The following is a 24,199-nucleotide window of genomic DNA, read 5'->3' as shown; positions in this document are numbered from 1 at the left end:
GGTGTCATCATTTTTAATATATTTTCAACAATGTCACTCAGAATTATTACTCAAAAATTAAAATTTTATTTGAATGTATTCTCAAAATACATTATTTAAACACCCTAAATTGAGAACTACAACTCAAATACTCTTAAGTCTTAATCAAATACCCTTACCAAACACTTTTTTATTTGCTCACAAAATTTTTAATGTTTAGACACTCAAAACTTGTTTAAAATCACATACCAAATGCCGCCTAATCTCTTACATTTGTAATTTTCCTATATATAAAGGACTCGTAGTTTTCTTCCTTCTTTCCCCCATATTTTGGACAACATGCAACGCCAGTAGTGGGCTTGTACCTGGCCATATTTCCAAAAGATTACATGTTGGTGATTTCTTAACTCCCTTCTCTCACTATTATCACACTACAAGCCAACTTACATCTCTCAAAAATTACTCCATAACTTCAAATTACCTGTTTCAAGAGAATGCCAATGACAATTCTTCAAATAGTCTAAAACACCCCTATCTTTTTTCTTTTTTTTTTCCTCTCAATAATTAAGTTTTATAAGTGTCCAAGCTAACTTGGATGTTCTTGGTGGACTCGAAGCTTACATCTTAAAACCTTCATCTACTCATCTCTTTCTTCTTAATAACCTAGCTAAATCATCCCAATTAAACATATTCAAGAGAACTGGCTTAAAGAAGAGAGAGAGAGAGAGAGAGAGAGAGAGAGGGGGGGGGGGGCTAGGACTTCCATACGTGATATTGTCATCTTGAGCTCATTTGGATAAGCTTTCTTACAGAAGAAATCGCGCGTTAATGAACTAAACGTAAAAAAGGAAATTGTTTGGTAGCATAATTTGAGCTGAATTGCATTTACAAATCACACCATCCACGGGTTTTTTTTTTTTTTTTTTTTTTTTTAATTATATATATATATATATATATATAAAATAAAAATAAATAAAATAAATAAAAGCAAATTTTCAAAATTTTTGTAATTTGCGTGTTTCAATCGACAAAATCAACAAAATATCAATTATCGATCACGATTTTTTTATCAAAAAATCTATTTTACCCCCTTAAATACTAGTATATATTCCAGCTCTATGTTCTCTCTCAACAATCCTTCTTCACCAATTTCCCACGTATCACCTCTGGCTTTGGTCCTTTGCTTCAGTTTTTGCCACTCTTTGTTGCTAGGTTTGAGCGGCAAAAATTGAAGTAAAGGAGCAGAGGACCAAACCAGAGGTGATACGTGAGAAATTGGTTGTGTAGAAATGAAACTTGTGTATTTGTTTTACTTATCCTTTGTGCTATTTTGTTTTGTTTAGTAATATTGAGATTTGTATAATTTTAAAAATATTGAACAAGTACTAATTTGTTTAGCTAAGCTCATTCTTGATATGAGTTGTGAATTTAAAGTAATACATTTTACATCAAATAATTAACTGCGCGACTTTCCAAATGACAAATATATGTTGCTTTCTTTATATAAATAAATAAAAATCCATGTGAAAATACGAGTCAACCCGACCGGACTTTGAAACCCAATTGACCCGACCCATTTCTAACCTGCTTAAAATGACCTGTTTTTGACACCACAGCCCGATTGACCCAACCTATTTCCTAACTTTCTTTTATCTATAAGCTCTGTGTAATCCAGTTATTGATGGAAATGATAAGAATGGATTTAAAACAAGACAAAAGACAAAAGAGAATCGATGCAAAGAAATTTTCCTTTTTTCTGATTACTGAATCAATGCACAGAAACATACTTGAGTAGTTTTTATCACCAAAGCTTGCTGGGAGTGGATCCACATTTCAAGGATGTCCATAGACGTCTTGAAGCAGCCATAAATGCACATATTTTATTAGAGACAGTTGTGCCTAATGCTCACTAAATTAAAGCTCTTTTAGGTGGAGTCTACATAAACAACCCTGTAAATTGCCTAGTTTACAAGAGCACCTAATCTGCAGATAAACTGAAAGGAGCATTCTTGATATTATTGAGTTTGTGTCACCAAGAAAAAATGCAACATGCCAAAATCTGAAGAACAAAAGAAATAAATAAGGGCGTTTAAGCACTTCCAACTTCACAGAAACTACCCTTTGGCAGCACTCATCTGGGAAGGGCTCTGGCTACCTTGTCTCTGTAAGGCAGAACAAACTTGGTCCTGATATGACACAAGTCCACAGAGGGACAAGAAATGAGCTCCTTCTCTACCACTTCCTACTAAATGTAAGACTCATGGTCAGACAAGTGAAATCACAAATTCTCTACACTGCAAAGACTGTTCCAATCTCTTACAACAAACACACTTTAAAAACAATCGACACACATTCTCATCATGCATACACCAGCATTAGATAAGCCAATGCCACCACCCTAGAATGAAAATAGTGTCCTATCATCTTACATTGGGCTTGAACATCTAAAAACCCACTAAACCATTTTGTAATCCAATGACAATACTTACCCAAAATGGAACAACAGTAATGCAAATACGATAAGTATCATTTTAGATTATGTGGGAGTCATGACAATGCTGTCTTTTCAATTTCATTTTTCATATAGCGAGAATATGTTAAGTTGACAGAATTGTGGAATGGACAGAACACTATATAATTCAATATATCATGAACTCAAAATACAGGGAATTGGTAGGTGTCAGTGAAAACTAAAAATAATGTGCCTAAAATTTGATGAAGGCAGACAATATAAAAATTTGAGTAAACAGAAAGTTACAATCCAGACCAAACAAAAATATAGAAAACAAATATAATGTAACTATACGAATTCTCACCAGAAAATTGCCCAAATGCCCACGAAAGTTCTTGTTCTACAAAAATCTTTACACAGGACCATAACCATTTCTCCTCCATGTCATACTTCAACCGCACTAGGATATCCTTTGCGGGTCATAATTGGCTTTACCTTCATTACTTGCATATATCTCTTTTCTATACCTTCGTTTATTCTCTTATGCAGTTCTTCATCAAGCAAGTTGATCTTCTCCCCACAGTTCAAAGTATCACAGACTAGTTTATAAGTATATTCTCTAGGTATCAAACCTCCATCAACCAACTCAACAAGAAAATTCCGGGCCTCCAAAACCCTTCCTGCTTCACAGAGAGCATGTATAATTGGGGTATATGAACTTGAAGTAGGCATTCCATGATTCATTTCTTGCATCTTCCTTAACATCTCAACAGCCTTATCAATTTCATTTACTGCACTATAGTATCTAATAAAAGAATTATAAGTAACCTGGTTGGGAATACAACCCCTTTCATTCATATCTTGAAACAACTCCAAAGCCCTCTCGATCCGGTAAGTCTTACAACAACCATTAATCAAAGAATTGTACGTCACAACATCAGGAACAAATCCCTTGAAAAGCATAATCCGAAACAAATGGTTTGCTTCCCACATCCTTTTCCTAATAGCCTTCCTACACCCAGTTTGCAAGCTATACTTACAATATGAACTAATCAATATTGTGTACGTATATGTATCAGGTGGGCATCTGAAACCCGGCAATTCCATCTGCTCCAACAAAAACCTTGCCTTCTTGAAGTTCCCTACTCTACAAAGAGCATAAATAATCGTGTTATACGCATAAACATCCGGTTTACAATGTAACTGCTTCATCCTATAAAATGCAGCCAACGCTTCATTGACCAACCCTTCCTCTCCTAGAACTTTTATCAAACAGGTAACAGTAGCAGTGGTCACAAGCCCACCATTCCCTCTTCTTGACATTTCATTCAAAAATTCCCAAAGAGCTTTCAATCTATTCCCTTTGGCCAACACACAGGCCATCTCTTTACAAGTAATCTCGTTGTGGGCAAACCCAAAATGGTTCTCAACCCAGTAGTAGAACTCCATTGCTTTGTCCAATCCTAAGTTGACCTTCTGGGGGTCTCTGTGAGCAGCAGGGCCAAGAACAAGAACATTGTTGTGTTGTTTATAGGATTCTTCTTTAAGTTTACGTTGTTTCAAAGGTGCACGGTGTCGGAAACCGGTTTGGCGACCAATGGAGCGAGGGGATCGGAAGAGGAACCTTGGAATAGACCTTAGGACTTGGGTAACTGATTCCACGGTCCATGGTTGAGTGGTGGTTGAGGCAGCGAGCTGGGCATCAAAGGGTCGGTTTTTGATAATAGTAGCTACTACTTGGTTTACTACAGAATTGTGGTTCTGACATAGTGGCCTTGACGTGATCATGTTTTGAGGCCCTTAACAAATAAGACAAGGAAAACTCTTGAGATGAATCAGATCAAAGAAATCAATAAGGTTAGAGTTACAACAAACAATATAGTGAATAATAAAGTAGTGTCACAGAAGTATTAATAACCTGTCATGAAACTTGCTGTGAAAAATGTTGTTAGTAGAGATGTTTACTACAAATGACTTACATATCGATGTGTCACCAATAATAAAAGATATCAATTCAAACATTCATTTATTAGGTCGTTGAAGCCCACCATTTACATTAATTGTCAGAAGTTGTGGAAAACGTTGCATACATGTTAACGGGTGTGGAACATAGTTGACAACAACGTACCTGTAAGGACGACACTAACAGATTCTTTACTGCTATTGAGGACACTAAAGCAGGTGAGTGAATCAAGTGGAGAGAACCTTGGATTGCGACCGGGAATCAGTCTCTATGGCTGGGGGTTTGGTGGGCACTGGGCACAGCTTCCTCAAAGACTAAAGCTGTTCATTTGGATACAAGGGTGCTTTACCAACTCCACTGAGGCATTTTCGCAAACATGCGGGGAGCCATTCACCATGCCCCATTTTACTAGTGAAATAGTAGATCATGTTTTATTTTTTAATGTAATTTCGGTGTGGAGCTGTGGATTTGAATTCACAAACATCCCAAGATAATTTGCTTCAGGGATATTGCCGACATTACGTTGCTGCAGCTCCAGTCACCGGAAGTTTGGTTTATATGTAATTTGGGTCTGGGAGCTCAGTAGAGTAGACTTCTTAAATTGTTGATGTCAAGGAAGAATAATTGCTAGGCTTTAGGCTTGAAAACTCAAGGGTTTGGGCTAGGACTGGAAACGGGCTGCATATAGTCCTAGACACTAGCCCAAATTATTGCCCCTTTTATTCATGCATAATGCCTTTTTAACTTTTTTTTTTTTAATTTGATAACAATACTATCTAACACACACACACACACACACACACACACATAGGGGAAGGGGATGAGATAAGGGAATACACTCACGCCAACACCAAAATTGCATGTAGCAGTTAGTGTTGCGGAGCAAGTGATAAACCCTTTTTCAATATCACACTTTACAGATATGGGATGACTTGACAACACTGAGTATATTTTTTATTTGATAAACAATACTATCTAACACACACACACACACACACACACACATATATATAGAGGAAGGGGGATGAGATAAGGGAATACACTTACACGTCAATACCAAAACTAAAATTCTACATTTTGATTGAGCAATGAGAAACACAGTTTGAGACCTAAGATTAAAAAAATAATAAAAATAATAAATGAAACAAATTTGGGCTTGATTTTAGGGCTAACAGTGGACCTTCGGACTTGCTTGGCACTTTGCTAGCCAATGTTGCTGTAAAGAGAAGTCTTGCAAGTATTTTTGGAAAATGTAAAAGTTTTCTAAAAGAATAGAATCAAAAGAAACCTAAAATCAAGTTCAAACTAGGTGCAATCCATAGAAGCCAGTAATTCATTTTAAGTTGGAGAAACGGAATCCAAATAAAAATGTTTGTTGGCAACATTTGTCATGTTGTATGGAAAATGCCATTTTTAAAAAAGGCCAACAAAACGCTTAAGAATTTTATCAAACAGTTTTTGTAAATGTAAAAGAAACAATACTATGAAAATGTGCAATCCACGAATTGGGCTTTATGTAATACTACAAAATAAGTAAAAATTTTCAAATCCCACATTCGGAAATAGAACATTTCATTCATATAGCAAATTTCAACGAAACCCACCAAACCAAAAAAGGGAAAAAAGAGTTTTGATCTTTGGAGTTATAAACCTGTTGAGCATCCTTTAAACCATTGTGAAGGAAGGCTCAGTCTTTTGGGTCAGAGTAATGGACAGGCTAGGAAGCGATCATGGAGGCCACTCTTGCCTTCAACCTCCTCTTGAAATCAAATAGGAAAATAAGCTTATCTACAAAATGGTAAAGCAAGCTCATATGACATCAATTGCGGCCAATCAAATAATTCAGCAAATTTAGACCCAACAATTTAGCCTTACATTTGGGAGAAAAAAAAAATGACAATAATAAATTGCAATTCCAAACGCATTTTATCAAATAGGTAAAGATGCTGCAAACTCAACAAACGCCCAGTAAAGTCAATGTTCATTACACATTACACAAAAACAATCTCTAAATATATGTTAAGATAGATGATATATCTTTGTTTTCGCTGTTGTTTTTTTTATTGACTAATACACTTATCCCAACCCTTTTTGATAGTTTTTTTTTTTCATAATAGAATATCAAATGGCATTCAAGATCAGTGTTATAAGATGCTATAACCTATAACAGTAATACTATTTAACAATCATCTTTCCTAACTAAATAATATAAGTATTCAAGGAAAATAGAACATAGTAAGCTGTTTCGTGCTTTACGATGCCAACAACAGTAGGCCTTAAAATTTGATATCCTAAACCAAACTTAGTAGTTGTAAAGTATCAAGTTTTCTTTTTCATTCTCATGGTTCTCATTTCTTAAGTGCATTTGTTAGTGCAGAAATACTACCTAAATAGATTATTCTTTCTCCTCCTTAGATGAACTACTCTCAACAATACCCAGTTCTAAATTTTCAGCACAAACTGGATACCTCTGTTGATCCTATTTCTAGTGCAATTCACTCTTCAAATAGTGCTAACATCTTCAAGACTATTTTATTCTAAAAACATCTTTAGAACATCCAAAACTTACTGCATAAATAAAAAACAAGCATTACAGAAAAATACTTCAAGAAGTAACTAAAAGTTAGGCTTATGAGGAAAAAAGACTTCACAATCTAATGGGTCCAAATTTCTTTTTTAAATATCCTTGACACAATAAATTCTCTATTGATAATGCAATAGACTCTTACAATATAAAAATAAAATAAAATAAAATAAAAGACCAAAACGGAAATATCATATTGTGTTCAATCATAGAAACATTATTTCTAGTATCAGCCAAACAAACCATGCTTTCTCATAGTGTAGTATGCAATTGTAGTTTCTGTAAATTATATAGCAGAAGACTATGAATTGTAATATCTTTTTCACTTACCGAGATAGCTTACCAATAGATATCAGTTGCTATATAAATTCCATCATCAATGACAGAAGCATTTCTCACTGTTTTATGTTTTTTTATTTTGAAAAGTTATTACCTCACAGCAGGCTTATCTAGGCTCCAAAAACCATACCAAACATAGATAGTTTCAATTTTTAGTAGATTTTATAAATGGGATAACATGCACACGCAAAGAAGAAGAAGAAGAAGAAGAAGCTTGTTCTACGTATTAAACTTTCACAACAAAATAACAATATAAAAGTATGGTTCAATATCAATAGTTTAAGATTAAATTTAACCTCCTTGGTGGGCTAACAAACAAAAATTAAAATAAAGGAAACTACAGCTACAACTCTTTTTTAATCTATATAGAATACCAGTGCCACTCCTTCATTGAGGAATTTTATCAATCATATTATACACAAACCCCCCCCCCCCCCAAAAAAAATCATTAGCATTGCTAAAATCCATGCAATAAACTTTAACATGAAAGAATTAAGAAAACCCATAAAAACCAAAAAATAAAAAACAGCCCACAATCCTTTCACACTCAAGAAAAGATGAAAACTTTTTATTACCTTGAGCGAGAAGTTGAGAGTGACAGAAGGGTAATATGGAATACCGCTGCTCCAATCGCCTCACAAGTCACAACCTTCCTCATTAACTGTACACTGCCACCAACAATAGCCAAGTTGCTCTCTAAGAAGCTTTCATGTACACAACCCAACCATCAAATCACAATGAAATGTCAACCACCTACAAATCAAAAAATCTCATATTATACTTCTGAAAATATCTGAGACTTTCTCTGCAGCCAAACACAACAATAAAAAAGGGGGAAAAAAAAGGAAAGAAAACATGCTGAAATAAAGAAATGGAACCTTATTGGAAGCAAATTGAAATCTGAAAAACGAACAAACAATTTAACTGATTCTTAGGTGCAGATTAGAGTCTTATAATCCAAATTGACTTTTGAAATCAACAATACTTGAACTAAAAGCAATTTAAAAATAAAAGAATTAGTAAAACTAAATAAAAGTTGAAACGATTCACAATTATATGATGCAATTTTGTCGGAAAGGGAGGAAAAGAGTGACCTTGAAGGAGTTGGTGCTTTGGGCTAATAGCATCACTGGGGAAGAGAATAAAAAAGGCCAACAAGACATCACTTAAGAATTTTATCAAACAGCTTGTGTACATGTAAAAGAAACAACACTTAATGAATCATTGTAAAATTCAAATGTAACAAAAAAAATTCCTAAACACGTATGTATTAGTACTTCCAAATTTGCAATTTGAGCCCCTATCTAACCAAAGTTTCCTGGACAATATTCAAGTGCATATGAATTAACTTTAGATTAAATTCTCATTCTAAACATATTGGGCATAAATCAGCAACTTCAATTTGAGAAGAACAAATTCCAAACCAAATGAAAATTGAAACTCTAATAGATGATCGGAATAAAGTTGAGAATAATAATGAGTCAGGAGAGAAATAAATTGGATTGCTTGAGCAAACAAAGTCTTGAATGAAATGAGAGGTACACATCAGAACCTGGGAGAACAACTTGCTGCAAGGTTACGTGAGAAGAGACCTTTGTTTCCTGAAAAGTGAAAGCCAAAAAAGAAAGGAATATATGAAATAAAGAACACAAATTGGAAGCAGAAACCAGAAAGTAAAATGAAAAAATAAAAAACAATTTGTAGTTTTGGTTTTCAGATGGTTATGCTTTGAAGATGTGCCCCCAAAACCAAACACGACAATTAATAACAGAAAACAGAGATTAAAAAAATAAATAGTAAGCATGTCAAATTAACAATTTAAATTAGGGGGAAAAAAAATGGTGGGAGAAAGAAGAGGTGCCTATCGGAGAGACTGAACATCACTAAAATGTGAAAAATATCATTGAAACGTTTCCTTAATCCACCAAACGAAAAGTGACAATGTTTCGGTGTTTTTAAATGTAAATACAAAATCAACTACTTGTTAACAGAACAGAAGTATAAATTAAGAACCGGAAAACGAATGCAACCCAAATAGGTAACACAAAACCTATTCTAATCCAAATTCCTTAGTCAAAATCCAATATAATCAAATACCACAAAAACCAAAGAACCAATTCTACCCAAATTCCTTAGTCTAACCCCAATCTAACCAAAATCATATTTACCGTCTAATTCTTAAAAATATTAGTAGCGGTTCCGGCGGTCTGCTGGTGGTGGGAGGACGTACGGCTAGTGGAGGTGGCTCACGTATTGGCCGCCCACAGATTTCTATCTCTAGCCTTACAGACTCTCTCTCTCTCTCTCTCTCTCTCTCGCTCTCTCTCTCTATTTTCTTTTTTCTGTTAATTCTCGCCGCTTAGTTAAGTGTTAAAAGAAAATAGAAAAGAAGTCTTGCTCTTGAGTATTTCTGTAAATAGGGCAAAACTTGCGTAAAAAAAAAGGAGAGAGAGAAGCTTATAGGAATATGAAAGGTGCAAAATTTGTAACCAGCAAAGAGCCCAGAAAGAAGCGTTTGTTTATATATTTTGTAACTACTGCCCAGAGACAAAACATTGTGTCTCTAATTTAGAGGGGTTCTATCTTTTATCTCAAAAAAAAAAAAAAAAAACAAAGTCTCTAACCGACAAAGGGTGAAAATGGCCAAATATCATAATTTTCAGAAATTTATAGCCAAAAAATACTATTTCAAAACTAAATAGGAAAATACCACTTTTTTAGAACTCAAATTTCATAAACTTGAGTTCCAAATGGTACTCGAGTTCCTCATCAATTCCGCCATAGTGGCACTGCTGAGCTAAAATTTGTGCGATTAAAAAAAATAATGTGGTACTCTAGCTTGGTAACTTGAGTTCCATGCAACACAATACTCGAGTATCCCAGGCTCGAGTACCTATTATAAATAAAATTATGTTTATGTTTATTTCTACGGTACTCGCTCACCAAGCTCGAGTTCCTTATAACTTTTTTTTTTTTTTGGATAATCGACAAATAAACATAAACATAAAAACAAGTATCTTTTTTTATGTTTTTATTTATTTAAATAGAAGCATTGTAAAATATAGAGATTTTAATTTCAAAATATGAATTAATTTCTACGTTAATTAAAATTGTTCACTGTTTTCTCATAAAAATTGTTCAGTGTTTTCTGCATAAACTATTTCTAGCATTCTGCATAAAATTATTTTCTATTAAGCATTATTTAAAAAATTGTTCACTCTCTTTTTTGCTTAATTTATTCTATGTTCACTATTTAAAAAATTGTTCACTATTTTCTCATAAAACACCTAATGAAATCGTGTTTTCTAAATTTAAACGCCAAATCTGAATGCTTTTTCATGTTTGAATTTCACAATAATTGAATATATTTTTCTGCAATGATAAAATCTATTTCTACATTAATAAAATTTTCTCTCTGCACATCATGTTTACTATATATTCGAATCTGCTTACTACATCCATAAAATCTGTTTTCTGCATTAATTAAAACTGTTCATTGTTTTCTCATAAAAATTGCTCACTGTTTTCTGCATAAACTATTTCTACGATTTTGCATAAAATTATTTTCTGTTTAGCATTATTTAAAAAATTGTTCACTGTTTTCTCATAAAACACCTAGTGAAATCGTGTTTTCTAAATTTAAACACCAAATCTAAATGTTTTTTCAGCATTTTGAATTTCACAATAATCGAATCCATTTTTTTGCATTGATAAAATCTATTTCTACATTAATAAAATTTGCTCTCTACACATCATGTTTACTGTATATTCGAATCTGCTTACTGCATTCATAAAATCTTTTTTCCGCATTAATTAAAACTGTTCATTGTTTTCTCATAAAAATTGTTCACTATTTTCTTCATAAACTATTTCTACGATTTTGCATAAAATTATTTTCTGTTCAGTATTATTTAAAAAAATTGTTCACTCTCTTTTCTGCGTAAATTATTTTCTGTTCACTATTTAAAAAAATTGTTCACTCTTTTCTTATAAAAGACCTACTGAAATCGTGTTTTATAAATTTAAACGCCAAATCTGAATGCTTTTTCATGCTTAAATTTCACAATAATCAAATTTTTTTTTTCTACATTAATAAAATCTATTTCTACATTAATAAAATTTGCTTTCTGCACATCATGTTTACTTTATATTCGAATCTGCTTACTGCATTCATAAAATCTGATATCTGCATTAATTAAAACTGTTCATTGTTTTCTCATAAAAATTGTTCACTGTTTTCTCAAGAGTGGTGACCTTAAAATCACCCGGTGAGGTTTTTGCCGTGTTAGTTTTCCCCATACGAAAACAAATCACCGTGTCAATTTAATTTCCGCTGCACTTAGTTTAATTGGTGATTTGTTGTTGCTACCACACGCTTTGCATGTTAATTTGATTAATTAATAAACTTGACTAATTAATCAATTAATTAATCACTAGGGATCAATACGTTTTTGGCCTATCAAATTTCGTTGAAAGTACGAAATCGTGAAAATTCAAGAGAAAATTGTGTACACTAGATGTACAGATCGTTCAAATTTGTAAAAAAAACAAAATTTATTCCTTGAATGTATAAAATCTTGAAAGTACAAAATAAAATTGTGTAAATTAGATGTACCAATAGTCTGAATTTGTTGAAAAGTTTGGATTCGTTAAATGTACAAAATTGTGAAAATTAAATGGAAAACTATGAACTAATGTATTGACCATCCGAATTTGTTGAAAAATTCGAAATCGTTGAATGAACAAAATCGTGTAAACTCAATGGAAAATCAAAGGACGTACCAAATCGTTGAGCAGCACTGCGAACATCAGTGTAGCAATGGTGGACATTAACAACAACGTCTAATGTTCGTAGATAGAAATTTTTGAAAATCATCATTACTTGAATCTAAGAAGTCTGAAATATCTTTTTCATCATCTAACACAATAATTTCATTAATAGACTTGATGGCTCGCTCTTGCACCTTCTCCTTTAGATGTTTCCTAACTTTTTGGATTGCATGAAAATGGTCTAATCGCCTTTGCATTTTATTGTTCTCTTGTTCAAGACGAGCAAGTATGTTGGCAGGTTCATTTCTAGGTAACTCGGCTGAGCATGCCTTAGGAACTCGTAACCCATGCCATCGACAATACACCTCCAACTCACACATTTTCTCGTATAGGGTGGTTTTGCTATGGTGAACTCTATTGCGGTGGTATCTATACTTAGTTTTGTAGGTTTGCCAACCATGATGTGTTCGACGCTTCCAAGACTCTCGTACGTGTATATTGGCATATTAAGGAAATCTCTCTTCTTTCCAACCCATTTCCCTCCATAGTGGTCTGTGTATGTTTGTAGTTGTTGATCTGCTGGAACTTGTGATAATCCATTTCTTGAAGTAGATCCAAACTTGTTTCGCATTGTACAATTTGATGTTGAGGCGTTGCAACTCATAGCTTAGTCAATCTATGAAGTTAGTGGGGTAGAAATAAGATCATTATTGTGGTGCATTTATGACCTCATTTCATGTTCCAAGCATTATAATTTCAGTTATTAGGGCTTGTCATGTCAATACAAGCTGGAAAAACACTACGTGAACAAGATTTTAAATGTTCCGAATGTCACAGTGAGATTTCAAGATGTGGGCGGTAGTTGCAGTGTTCTTGAACAGAGCATCATATTTGATTGACATAGTGCCTTGTTCCTGGCACCAGGGTACGATTATTCATATATTTAAGTATTCACATGAATGTGGATCATATGACTAGACAATGTGTGAAATCGTGCCGAGCTGTTGAGCAGCACGTGTGAAACAATGGCATCTGTTGGCGCATGTGGTTCGTATAACTACAATTGGTGCTACAGCAGCGGACTGGTGACGTATCTTCAAAAAACTACTCATGCCACAATTGGTGCTACATCATGTTTACTATATATTCAAATCTGCTTACTCCATTCATAAAATCTGTTTTTTGCATTAATTAAAACTGTTCACTGTTTTCTCATAAAAATTGTTCACTGTTTTCTGCATAAAATATTTTTAGCATTCTGCATAAATTATTTTATGTTCAGCATTATTTGAAAAATGGTTCACTGTTTTTTCTGCATAAATTATTCAATATTCATTAGATGTTTTATGATTCGGATGCTCTAATATCAATGACTACCCAGGAGAGAGCACAGCAGTAATATGGAAGCATAAACAATGATAAAATAGATAATAAAGAGAGTAAATAGCAAAATAGATATTGAAGGTGAATAAAAATGAACATGACAGATCTAGGTGGTTGATGTGACGGTACAAGGGTGACGGATTGATAATGACAGCCAAGGAGGACGGATCCACAGTGGACGGACAGATACAACGCGGTAGCCATTGGTTCCAAGAACCCTTAAATAGGATTTACACTTTATGATTACGTCTGATATGGATTTGCTTAATCTCCACGCAAACGTGTATGAGAAGAATTCTTGCGTCACACGTTTAGCCTTGATCAAAGGATTCCTATAAGGAAAAGAACTCTAGAAGGTATGTAAAAGGAAAGAGTTCCAATTTTATAAGGAAAGGACTTCATGGTCAAGACACGAATGTTAACCCTACACTACTATAAATACCCTAAAACCCTCATAAATCAAGGTACGCATTATTGACTCAACTCGGGCACTCTAGGGTTGTGAAAGATTCTAACTTGACCTTCGGAGGGTTTTTGGCCGGCACCACACCGATGCTCTCTGTTAGGTCTTCTCTTTTCGTTTTATGGGTATTGTTTCAATTTGAGAGTGCGGGCAGCTTATTGGTGATTTTTCGGCATCATCAGTTGGCACCGTCTATGGGAATAGCGAGTCATCAGCATTTGCTTTATCCTTGAGACAAAAAGTTGCATGGTACTCACACAATCGATGGCAACAACCAACAATCAGGGCGACGAACCACACGCCACGGCCTTGGAAAAGCAAGTCCAAACGCTCGAGGCAGCAGTCGAACGCCTAACCAAGCAGAATCATGATTTGGAGGAGTAGTTGCTACAGAGGAATGCGCATCTCGGCACACAGGAGGAGGACCAGGAAGGAACAAGTGCTGAGAGGAGAAATCAGGAAGGACCCGAAGGTAGCCATGCTCCGAGCAGACCAGAGAGGCAGGGCACCAACCAACCATCTTACTCGAACACTCTCCCTCCTCATATAGCTGCTGAGATGCAGATGATGAGGGAATAGATGGATGTGATGATGAATGCCTTCAAGGGTCGAGTGTCCAGCGACCTCGATGACTTGGTCCAGCGAACTGATTCGCCTTTCACAACACTTGTTAGTTCATGCCCCCTTCCCCCAAAGTTTCGCATGCCTTAGGTAGAGAGTTATGACGGGTCCAAGGACCCCTTAGATCACCTAGAATCTTTCAAGACCATGATGCAGCTTCAAGGTGTGTCGGATGAGATCATGTGCAGGGCCTTCCCCACTACGTTGAAGGGACCTACGAGGATATGGTACAAAAGACTGACACCGAATCTGATCAGCACTTTCAAGGAGTTAGGCGCTCAATTCGTTTCACACTTTATTGGAGGCCACCGATACAAGAAGTCCATAGCCTGTTTGATGAGTATTAAGCAACGGGAAGACAAGACGCTAAGGTCATACATATCCGGCTTCAACAAAGAGGCTCTTTCGATAGATGAAGCGGACGACAAGATACTGGTAGCAGCTTTCACAAACGGGCTGCGGAAGGGTAAGTTCCTATTTTCCTTATATAAGAATGACCTGAAGACAATGTCAGATGTGCTCTACAGGGCAACGAAGCACATGAATGCAGAAGATGCATTGCTGGCCTGAGAGGAAAAGCCTAGAAAAAGAGAAAGGCAAGAAGATACATGATCGGATAAGGGACGAAAGATGGCTAGAATTGGAGAGCGAAGGGAAGATCGACGACCCAAACCAGCCGCTGGAAGATTCATGAACTTCACCCCTCTCACAGTCCCAATTGACCAAGTATTAATGCAGATCAAAGATGAAGGAACCTTGACGTTTCTTGGCAAGCTGAAGGGAGATCTGAACAAGAGGCCACAGGACAAATACTGCCGTTTTCATGGCGATCATGGCCACGACACGATGAATTTTTATGACTTAAAACAGTAAATTAAAGCCCTCATTAGGCAAGGAAGGTTACAGAGGTTTGTAAGGAAGGAAAGAGCAGATCAACTCCAGGAACAAAACCCCCGAAGGGAAAACGAGCGTCCCAGACCACCTGTAGGAGACATACAGATGATTGTAGGGGCACTACTTCTGCAGGGTCGTCTAAAAAGGCCCGAAAAACATATTTGCGGATGGTTCAAAGTGTCTAGTTGACGGGTTCCTCACCAAAAATGGCGCGACTTGATAACCCCAGCATTAGGTTTTCGGAAGAAGATGCGCAATGCCTTCACCACCCACATGACGACGCGTTTGTCGTCAGCATACGGGCAGGGGACTACAACATGCATCGAGTTTTGGTTGATAACGGAAGCTTAGCGGATATCCTTTACTACCCAGCATTCCAGCAAATGGGGATTGGTAGAGAACGACTGATCCCAACAAATGCACCACTCGTTGGCTTCGGAGGAACAAGGGTCTACCCTTTGGGTATCGTTACATTGTCTGTGACGGTCGGAGACTACCCCCGGCAAATAACCGAGGATGTAGTTTTTCTTGTGGTCGACTGCTCTTCTGCCTATAACGCCATCCTCAGACGGCCCACTCTCAATGCATGGAAGGCTGTAACCTCGACCTACCATTTAATAGTCAAATTCCCTACCGAATACGGAGTTGGAGAGCAGTGCAGAAATTAGGTGGCCGCACGAGAATGCTACGTCGCCATGATGGAAATGGATGAATACCTGCAAGCAATGAACATCGAGGAACAGTGAACGGTAGCAGAACCGGTGGAAGAGTTAGAAGAAGTACACCTCGACGATTCTAGGCCCGAAAGGACCACAAGAATTGGCACCTTGGCTAGCCAAACAATCCGACAAGGACATGCCAGGGATCGATCCATCGGTCATGGTCCATAGGTTGAACGTATCACCCTCATTCTCTCCTGTCCGACAGAAGAAGCGAGTGTTCGCCCCGGAACGAGATCGAGCCATAGCTGAGGAAGTACAGAAGTTACAAGAAGTAGACTTCATACATGAAGTGTACTACCCAGATTGGTTGGCAAACGTAGTAATGGTCAAGAAGACCAATGGGAAATGGAGAATGTGTGTCGACTTCACGGATCTGAATAGGGCTTGCCCTAAGGATAGTTACCCACTCCCGCGTATTGACACCTTGGTAGATTCCACCGCAAGACACGAACTCATGAGCCTTATGGATGCCTTCTCCGGTTACAACCAAATTAAATTGGATGAGGTTGGTCAAGAAAAAACCTCGTTCGTAACGAGTCAAGGGCTTTTTTGCTACAAAGTAATGCCTTTCGGGCTTAAAAACGCTGGAGCCACATATCAGAGATTGATGAACAAGATGTTCACACACCAAATTGGCAGAAACGTGCAGGTTTACGTAGATGATATGTTGGTGAAAAGCATTCGGGAGTCCGATCACATAAGTGACCTCCAGAAGACTTTCAATACTCTTCGATCATACAAAATGAAGCTGAATCCGAGCAAGTGCGCGTTCGAGGTAACTACAGGAAAATTCTTGGGATTTATGGTATCCCAAAGGGGCATTGAAGTCAACCCAGAGAAGGTGAAGGCGACCATGGAACTATCTCCTCCAAGGGCGGTAAACGAAGTACAAAGTTTGAACGGGAAGATAGCAGCCTTGAACAAATTCGTATCAAGGGCGACAGACAAATGCCTCCCTTTCTTTCGCACACTGAAAAGATCATTTGAATGGAAAAACGAGTGCCAAAAGGCATTTGAAGATTTAAAGGTGTATCTCTCCGCTCTGCCGTTGCTTAGCCCATCTATGCCGGGGGAAGAATTGTTCATGTACCTTGCCGTCTCCTCAACGGCGATCAGTGCAGCTCTTATTAGAGAAGAAGATAAGGTACAAAGGCCCATGTATTTTATAAGCCGGGCACTGAGAGGAGCAGAAGAAAGGTACCCTCAGATGGAAAAACTCACATTCGCACTAGTGACCGCAGCACGAAAACTCAAACCATACTTTCAAGCGCATACCATAAATGTCTTGACAGATAAACCCTTACGAAAGGCAATGAGTAGTCCCGAAGTTGCCGAACGGATGGCGCTATGGGCGATTGAGCTGAGTGAGTTTGATATTCGATACCAATCACGGGCAGCCATGAAAGGACAAATATTGGCAGACTTCATCGCTGAATTCACTATCATAAAAGATCGGGGGGCAGAGGAGACGCCTATGTGGAGAGTCCATACAGATGGATCTTCCAATAAACATGCTAGAGGTGCCGGAGTTATACTCCACACCCCGGAGGGAGATAAGATCGAATGCATGATCTGTCTGGACTTCTCTACCCCCAACAACGAGGCGGAATATAAGGCCTTGATATCAGGACTGGACCTTGCAATAGCTGCAGGAGCTAAGAGTATGGTCGTATACTCTGATTCTCAAGTCGTGACCAACCAGGTTAACGGGAGCTATAAGTGCAAGAATGAAAGGATGAAAAGGTATCTTGAGGAAGTGAAGGGTCGAAAGAATAACCTCTAAATCAAGGTGGTTCAAATCCTAAGGGAGGAGAACCAAGATGCCGACCGACTCGCAAAAGCAGCTTCAGCCGAACCTATGATCATCCCTAACCAGGTATCCTTCGTCCAGCTCTCATCATTATTAGATAGCACTAGCATGTAGGAGGTAAGCAATGAGCGTTGTTAGACGACTCCAATAGCGGCGTATCTCAAGGATGGTAAGCTGCTAGACAACAAAAAGGACGCAAGGAAGTTGAAGTTTAAAGCTGCCCGGTTTGTTTTGATTAAAGACGTCCTATAGAAAAGAGGATTCTCCCGACCATACCTAAGATGCCTTGGCCATGAAGAAGCAGACTACGTGATGAGGGAGGTCCATGAAGGAGTTTTCAGAAACTATTCTAGATCAAGGTCTTTGGTGCACAAGCTACTCCGTGCAGGATACTACTAGCCAACAATGCAGAAGGATGCCCACACATACGTCAGAGCTTGCGACAAGTGCCAACGATTTGGCAATTTCATAAGGCAACCAATGGAAGAACTCACCCCTTTGACGGCCCTATGGCCATTCGCATAATAGGGATTAGACAACATGGGTCCGTTCCCAACAGCGGTAAGGCAGCTAAAGTTCTTAGTAGTTGGCATTGACTACCTTACCAAATGGGTGGAAGCAAAAGCTCTGGCCACTATCACGGAGAAGAATATCCGTAGTTTTGTATGGAGAAGTATTATTTACAGGTATGGAATTCTAAGGGTGCTGGTTTCGAACAACGAAAAACAATTCGACAACGACACATTCAGAGACTTTTGTTCCCAACTTAGGATCAAGAATCACTACTCGTCACCTGCCCACCCGCAGGCCAATGGACAGGTTGAAGTCACGAACCGGTCTTTGCTTAAGATTATCAAGACCCGGCTTGAGGGGGTAAAGGGCATATGACCGAACAAATTACCAAGTGTTTTATAGGCATACAGGACAACGGCGAGAACACCGACAGGGGAAATGCCGTTTCGATTGGCATATGTTAGTGAGGCCATTATACCGGCAGAAGTAGGTCTAACAAGCTACCGGGTGGAGAATTACGACAAAAGCAAAAATGATGAACAGATGCGCTTACAACTCGATCTTGTGGATGAAGTCAGGGCCGCAGCAGAGCAGAGACTAGTGCGATACCAGGACCTGATGGCAAAGCATTACAACTCCAAGGTCAGGCACAGGGACATCCAGGTGGGAGATTTGGTCTTAAGAAGAGTACTCGGCGCTACAAAAGATGCCTCCCAAGGGAAGCTAGGACCTAACTAGGAAGGACCATACAGGATCATTTCATGGCATAGGAAGGGAACGTACTACTTAGAGACACTAGACGGAAAAAAGCTGAGTCATCCATGGAACACGGAGCACCTGAAGAAGTACTACCAGCAGACGAAGGACAAAGACAACAGCAACATTTACCTCCTTCTTTTCAGTTTATTTTTTCTAGTAGGTAGTTATAGTTTTTATTTCCTACAAGTACTTTTAGAACCAAAAGGCGTTTTTCTTATTTTCTATGAACAATAGTCTACCCATCCATTATAATAAGAGGAGTTTATTTAGAGCATATGGAATATATTTTGCTCAAAATCTACCAAGTCCACACAGTGGATGAAGGATGAAAATTTACCGAGTCCACACAGTGGACGAATCATCTCACAAGGATGAAAATTTATCAAGTCCACACAGTGGATGGACGGATCATCCAACAAGGATGAAAATTTATCAAGTCCACACAGTGGACGGATCATCCAAGAAGGATGAAAATTTATCAAGTCCACATAGTGGACCGATCATCCAACAAGGATGAAAATTTATCAAGTCCACACAGTGGACGGATCATCCAAGAAGGATGAAAATTTATCCAGTCCACACAATGGACAGGTCATCCAAGAAGGATGAAAATTTACCGAGTCCACATAGTGGACGGATCATCCAACAAGGACGAAAATTTACCCAAGTCTACACAGTGGGCAGATCATCCAACAAGGATGAAAATTTATCAAGTCAACACAGTGGGCGGATCATCCGGGAAGGATGAAAATTTATCAAGTCCACACAGTAGACGAATCATCCGGGAAGGATGAAAATTTACCAAGTCCACACAGTGGACGGATCATCCAACAAGCATGAAAATTTATCAAGTCCACACAGTGGACAAATCATCCAAGAAGGATGAAAATTTATCAAGACCACACAGCAGACAAACCGTCTTAGGACCACGTTCATTAAAATGATATAGTGAACGGGTCATTAAAAACAAGATAAGAATTTCTGGTTGAAGGATAAGAATCAACAAGGACGGCCAAAAGAAGACGGATTCATTGAAAATTAGTCAAAGCACTAACAAAATATAACAAGCAAATGACAACGGTTGGAATTAGCTGTTCTCCCATACATTTCTGATATTTAAAATAAAAATAAATACATGTTATTCCTAAACCACAATGGCATCCTCGTTAGCATTAGAGCCTTTGGGTAAAGGTTGACAGGCATCATCCTCAACGGGTCTTTTCTTACCAACCTTTGGGGCCTCGTCATCACCAGGACCTTCGCCAAAAAGCTCATCCGTCCCTTCAGAGTCGACGGGGTGGGCAGGGGTCTGACCCTCGGTGTTTATATTGATATGAGCAAGGTTCAAATCAGGAAACGAGGCCTTCACCTGACGAAGACAATCGTCGAATCCGTCGCCAAATGAGGAACCCAGTTCGGCCAAGAGGGCGTCGGAATCTCGGTATTCCTTTACAGCATCAATCTTGGCTTGACGGATGTTGTCTTCATTAGCTTTCACCGTCTCCCTCAGTAACTCCACCTCTTTCCAAATTTTCACGAGCCTGCTCAGACAGCTTTAGCTTCTGTTCATGACAAAGATTCTAGAGCTTCAACTCATCAAGCTCCTCCGTCGTCGCCTTAAACTTTGCGCGGACACGTTCCAACATCCTCTCGTGAGCAAGGCACCGGTCCATTAATCCCTTAGCCGTCACGACCGCCTAAACCATCAATATATAAGCAAAAAAGTAAAAAAATGACGAAACAAGTAAGCGACGGGTACTGACCTAAGTAAGACTAAATAAGCAGGTATCCCCCATTGCCTCCGTCACATGATTTCCTAGGTCTTTGTAATCCTCCTCTTTGATGATAGAAGTTAATTAACCAAGTGCGTACTGCGAATCCTCGCGAAGCAAGACGGGGGTCTTCTCTTTGACAGGGTCAAGATTTACCATCAGACCCTTGCCCTTACCTATCCCTAGCTTAGGGGGCAACTTCGTCACACCGGACCCTTGACCAGTAGGCAATCCCGTCACCAGCTTTTGTTTCTTGCTGTGATGGTCAACCTTTTCAGCTGGTAGGCTTTTTGCAGACGGATGTAAAGAACCCGTCTTGGTAGGAAGGTCAACACCTTGTTTTCTCTTGAGAGCTTGTTGTTTGATAAGAGCTCTTCTCCTGGCATCATCCATTTCTGCAAAAAGTAGACGGGTGAAAAAAATGTTGCACGACAAAGCAACGGTTGAGGGTTAAAAGACTTACGCTTGACTTTATCCAAGTCCTCTCCGACAACCTAGTGGTCTGGAAGATTTTTTCTAAAAAGCCAAATTGTTTTGTGGTAATAGGTGGACGGTTCCTAGCTGCAAAACTGAACGGTTAGAATAACTTCAATGCCTCATAAAAACTTGTAAAGTAAGACGAGGCTCATACCGAACGGAGGCATTATCCCCCAAGTCTTATCCATCGGCATGTATTCATGATCGTCAGGACGACACATCCAATCGTCTCCCTGAAGGAAGAAGTATCGACCCTTCCAGTTACGATTAGAGTCTGGGGTCTCGTACACTAGCTTAAGCACCAGACTCCTCGGCACAAAGCTATACATACCCTTCGACTTGGTAATCTCAGACTGACGATAACAATGAAAGAACTCTTCCACTGTCAACCATCTCGCCCCGTCAGACATCACACCATACAAGACCTCAACGCTTAGGAAAACTCTCCAAGCATTTGGTGAGATTTGACTGATGGCCAAACCTAAGTACTAAAGAAGACGACGGTGTAAACCACTTAATGGGAATCGAAGGCCCACTTTGAGCATCTACTCATACACACCAACGTCTTCAAGACCCTTGTAATAGCACTTCTCGGACTTAAAAAGGTAGACGGATGGGAATGTTATCAGGTATCTGATATTTCTGCCTAAGCGTATTGAAGTGTGGCTACTTGATGCCGGAGATAAAATCATTCACTGTCCACAGAGGAAGCATGACAAATTCCCTGAAACCGTTAGGACCTATGGCGGACTAGATCGATAGATCTATATCGTCTAAGTCATCATTCGAGCCATACTCTGACCCATTCTCATCCTGCCCTTTATCTTCCACATTGGAAGGAGAGCTGGGTGATGGTTCCCTTTCCTCACTAGAGGTGTCTTGGTCTGCTTGACCTGACGGGAACACCTCTTTGTAGCCCGCTCCCTCGCGGACATAAGACTGACCACTTGACACCTTACTAGACATCTGACACCTACATATGACGGGTAAAGGAAACCTAAGACTCTAGATCTATACTGACGATGGACCAACATGCGAAATAAAGAACATAAATTAACAAGCGAAGAAGGTACTCACAGGTGGACGATGTCAAAAGGCGGCGAACGAACTGAAAGGACGACGAATTTCAATTTCTTGAGGCGATGGATCACACAAAGTAGACGGTTGTGCTCTGATCAACAAAAAGTTTTTTTCCAAAGTGTAAAAGTGAAAGGGATGGACATTATATATAGAGGGAACGGTGCGGTAAACGAAGGGGCGCATCGATTCCAACAAACTACCAGTGGAATACCACCACGTGTCCCTAGTACGTTTATGACTATTCCAACATGTCCATCAAAACAATCCTATCACAAGTCAAAACTAACCGTCATTCCATAAGACTGCAGAGGAAAGTTGACGGCATCATAGAATGAGGGGGCAACTGAAGGTGAATAAAAATGAACATGACGGATCTAGGTGGTTGATGTGACGGTACAAGGGTGACCAATTGATAATGACAGCCAAGGAGGACGGATCCATAGTGGACGGACAGATACAACTCGGTAGCCATTGGTTCCAAGAACCCCTAAATAGGATTTACACTTTATGATTACGTCTGATATGGATTTGCTTGATCTCCACGCAAACATGTATGAGAAGAATTCTTGCATCACACGTTTAGCCTTGATCAAAGGATTCCTATAAGGAAAAGAACTCTAGAAGGTATGTAAAAGGAAAGAGTTCCAATTTTATAAGGAAATGACTTCATGGTCAAGACACGGATGTTAACCCTACACTACTATAAATACCCTAAAACCCTCATAAATCAAGGTACGCATTATTGACTCAACTCGGGCACTCTAGGGTTGTGAAAAATTCTAACTTGACCTTTAAAGAGTTATTGGCCGGCACCACACCGATGCTCTCTATTAGATCTTTTCTTTTCATTTTGTAGGTATTGTTTCGATTTGAGAGTGCGTGCAGCTTATTGGTGATTTTTTGGCATCATCAGATATATTCAAAATAAGGTTAAAATGGAGTATGGAATATGAAAACAGAAACTAGTAAAATCTTACTTGAATAAAAACTTCAGTCTTTGATAAACTTGAAAACAAACTGTTGTCTTTGATACAAGCTTGAAAATAAAACTGTCTGAAGAGAAAGGTTACAAGATTACAAGGGGGGGAGAGATTACAAAAGTCTTTTTGAGGGAGAGGGAAGGCTATTACAAAAGGCTTTCTAAAACTTGGAACTTAAAAGCTTAGAATCATAGAAACTTAGAAACTTGTCTTTTGTCTTTGTAGTCCGTCTCTTTTATAGGTGAAATGAACCATGGTAAAGTAACCTGAGTAGGTAAATTTAACTCAAGTTAATCTGTCAGTGGTATGGAAATTAGTACTGATGATTAATAGTCTGTCTGTGTCTGTCTGGGAATCTTTCAGATCTCAAGAATCTATCAAATCTCTTTTTACGCATGCTAGTAAACAGTAGTAACTTTTGAACATCTATCTGTATCTGTCTGGACTGTCTGTATTTGTTTGGATTGTCTTGATTTGTCTGGAAGCTATTCACCCGTGTTGGTGAATAGTGATCTGCTGCCAGTGAAATAGTGATTTGTTGCTAGTGAATAGTGATCTATCTGTCTGTCTTTCAATCTGTATCATTCTAGGATCCTTAACAATCTTTCTTTTCCCAAATAGCCTCCTTGCTGAAGGTA

The 24,199-nt window shown here is 38.4% G+C and overlaps 4 protein-coding genes across 12 annotated transcripts; 3 read left to right on the top strand and 1 right to left on the bottom strand.

Moving 5' to 3' along the window:
* Positions 1 to 1,718: 1,718 nt before the first annotated feature.
* On the bottom strand, positions 1,719 to 9,787 carry LOC142619783 (pentatricopeptide repeat-containing protein At1g77405-like). Of its 9 annotated transcripts, none has more exons than XR_012841574.1 (8): positions 9,486 to 9,787; positions 8,870 to 8,918; positions 8,412 to 8,446; positions 8,196 to 8,307; positions 7,893 to 8,070; positions 6,046 to 6,182; positions 2,796 to 4,230; positions 1,719 to 2,221 (listed from the first exon to the last, which is right to left on the bottom strand). XR_012841574.1 is itself a non-coding variant. In XM_075793068.1 (5 exons), exon 5 carries the CDS (start codon positions 4,217 to 4,219, stop codon positions 2,876 to 2,878), a length of 1,344 nt encoding a protein of 447 aa, XP_075649183.1. In that variant the 5' UTR covers positions 4,220 to 4,230; positions 6,046 to 6,182; positions 7,893 to 8,070; positions 8,870 to 8,918; positions 9,486 to 9,787; the 3' UTR covers positions 2,641 to 2,875. The 9 variants fall into 9 exon arrangements, 1 of the variants encoding a protein (XP_075649183.1); XR_012841575.1 differs by having other exon boundaries at positions 8,196 to 8,217; XR_012841573.1 differs by having other exon boundaries at positions 8,412 to 8,918.
* A 4,725-nt stretch (positions 9,788 to 14,512) lies between these two features.
* Positions 14,513 to 15,124, top strand: LOC142620487 (uncharacterized). Its single transcript, XM_075793851.1, has 2 exons — positions 14,513 to 14,602; positions 14,711 to 15,124. Exons 1-2 carry the CDS (start codon positions 14,513 to 14,515, stop codon positions 15,122 to 15,124), a joined length of 504 nt encoding a protein of 167 aa, XP_075649966.1.
* Positions 15,125 to 15,654: 530 nt separating this feature from the next.
* LOC142620486 (uncharacterized) lies at positions 15,655 to 16,116 on the top strand. Its single transcript, XM_075793850.1, has one exon. It carries the CDS (start codon positions 15,655 to 15,657, stop codon positions 16,114 to 16,116), a length of 462 nt encoding a protein of 153 aa, XP_075649965.1.
* A 907-nt stretch (positions 16,117 to 17,023) lies between these two features.
* Positions 17,024 to 19,231, top strand: LOC142620485 (uncharacterized). Its single transcript, XM_075793849.1, has 3 exons — positions 17,024 to 17,913; positions 18,667 to 18,799; positions 18,896 to 19,231. The coding sequence occupies exons 1-3, from the start codon at positions 17,024 to 17,026 to the stop codon at positions 19,229 to 19,231; spliced, it is 1,359 nt and encodes a 452-aa protein (XP_075649964.1).
* Positions 19,232 to 24,199: the final 4,968 nt, after the last annotated feature.

The sequence above is a fragment of the Castanea sativa genome, chromosome 12 (genome assembly GCF_040712315.1).
Source record: "Castanea sativa cultivar Marrone di Chiusa Pesio chromosome 12, ASM4071231v1".
Taxonomy (NCBI): domain Eukaryota; kingdom Viridiplantae; phylum Streptophyta; class Magnoliopsida; order Fagales; family Fagaceae; genus Castanea; species Castanea sativa.
This window is presented reverse-complemented; position numbering and strand designations above follow the sequence as displayed.

Coding starts and splice junctions, on each gene's coding strand:
- LOC142619783 (XM_075793068.1), bottom strand. CDS start 4,219: ATGATCACGTCAAGGCCACTATGTCAGAACCACAATTCTGTAGTAAAC.
- LOC142620487 (XM_075793851.1), top strand. CDS start 14,513: ATGGATGTGATGATGAATGCCTTCAAGGGTCGAGTGTCCAGCGACCTC. Junction 14,603..14,710: donor ATTCGCCTTTCACAACACTT/GTTAGTTCATGC, acceptor ACCATGATGCAG/CTTCAAGGTGTGTCGGATGA.
- LOC142620486 (XM_075793850.1), top strand. CDS start 15,655: ATGGCGCGACTTGATAACCCCAGCATTAGGTTTTCGGAAGAAGATGCG.
- LOC142620485 (XM_075793849.1), top strand. CDS start 17,024: ATGGAACTATCTCCTCCAAGGGCGGTAAACGAAGTACAAAGTTTGAAC. Junction 17,914..18,666: donor AAGAATGAAAGGATGAAAAG/GTATCTTGAGGA, acceptor TATTATTTACAG/GTATGGAATTCTAAGGGTGC. Junction 18,800..18,895: donor ACCCGCAGGCCAATGGACAG/GTTGAAGTCACG, acceptor AGTGTTTTATAG/GCATACAGGACAACGGCGAG.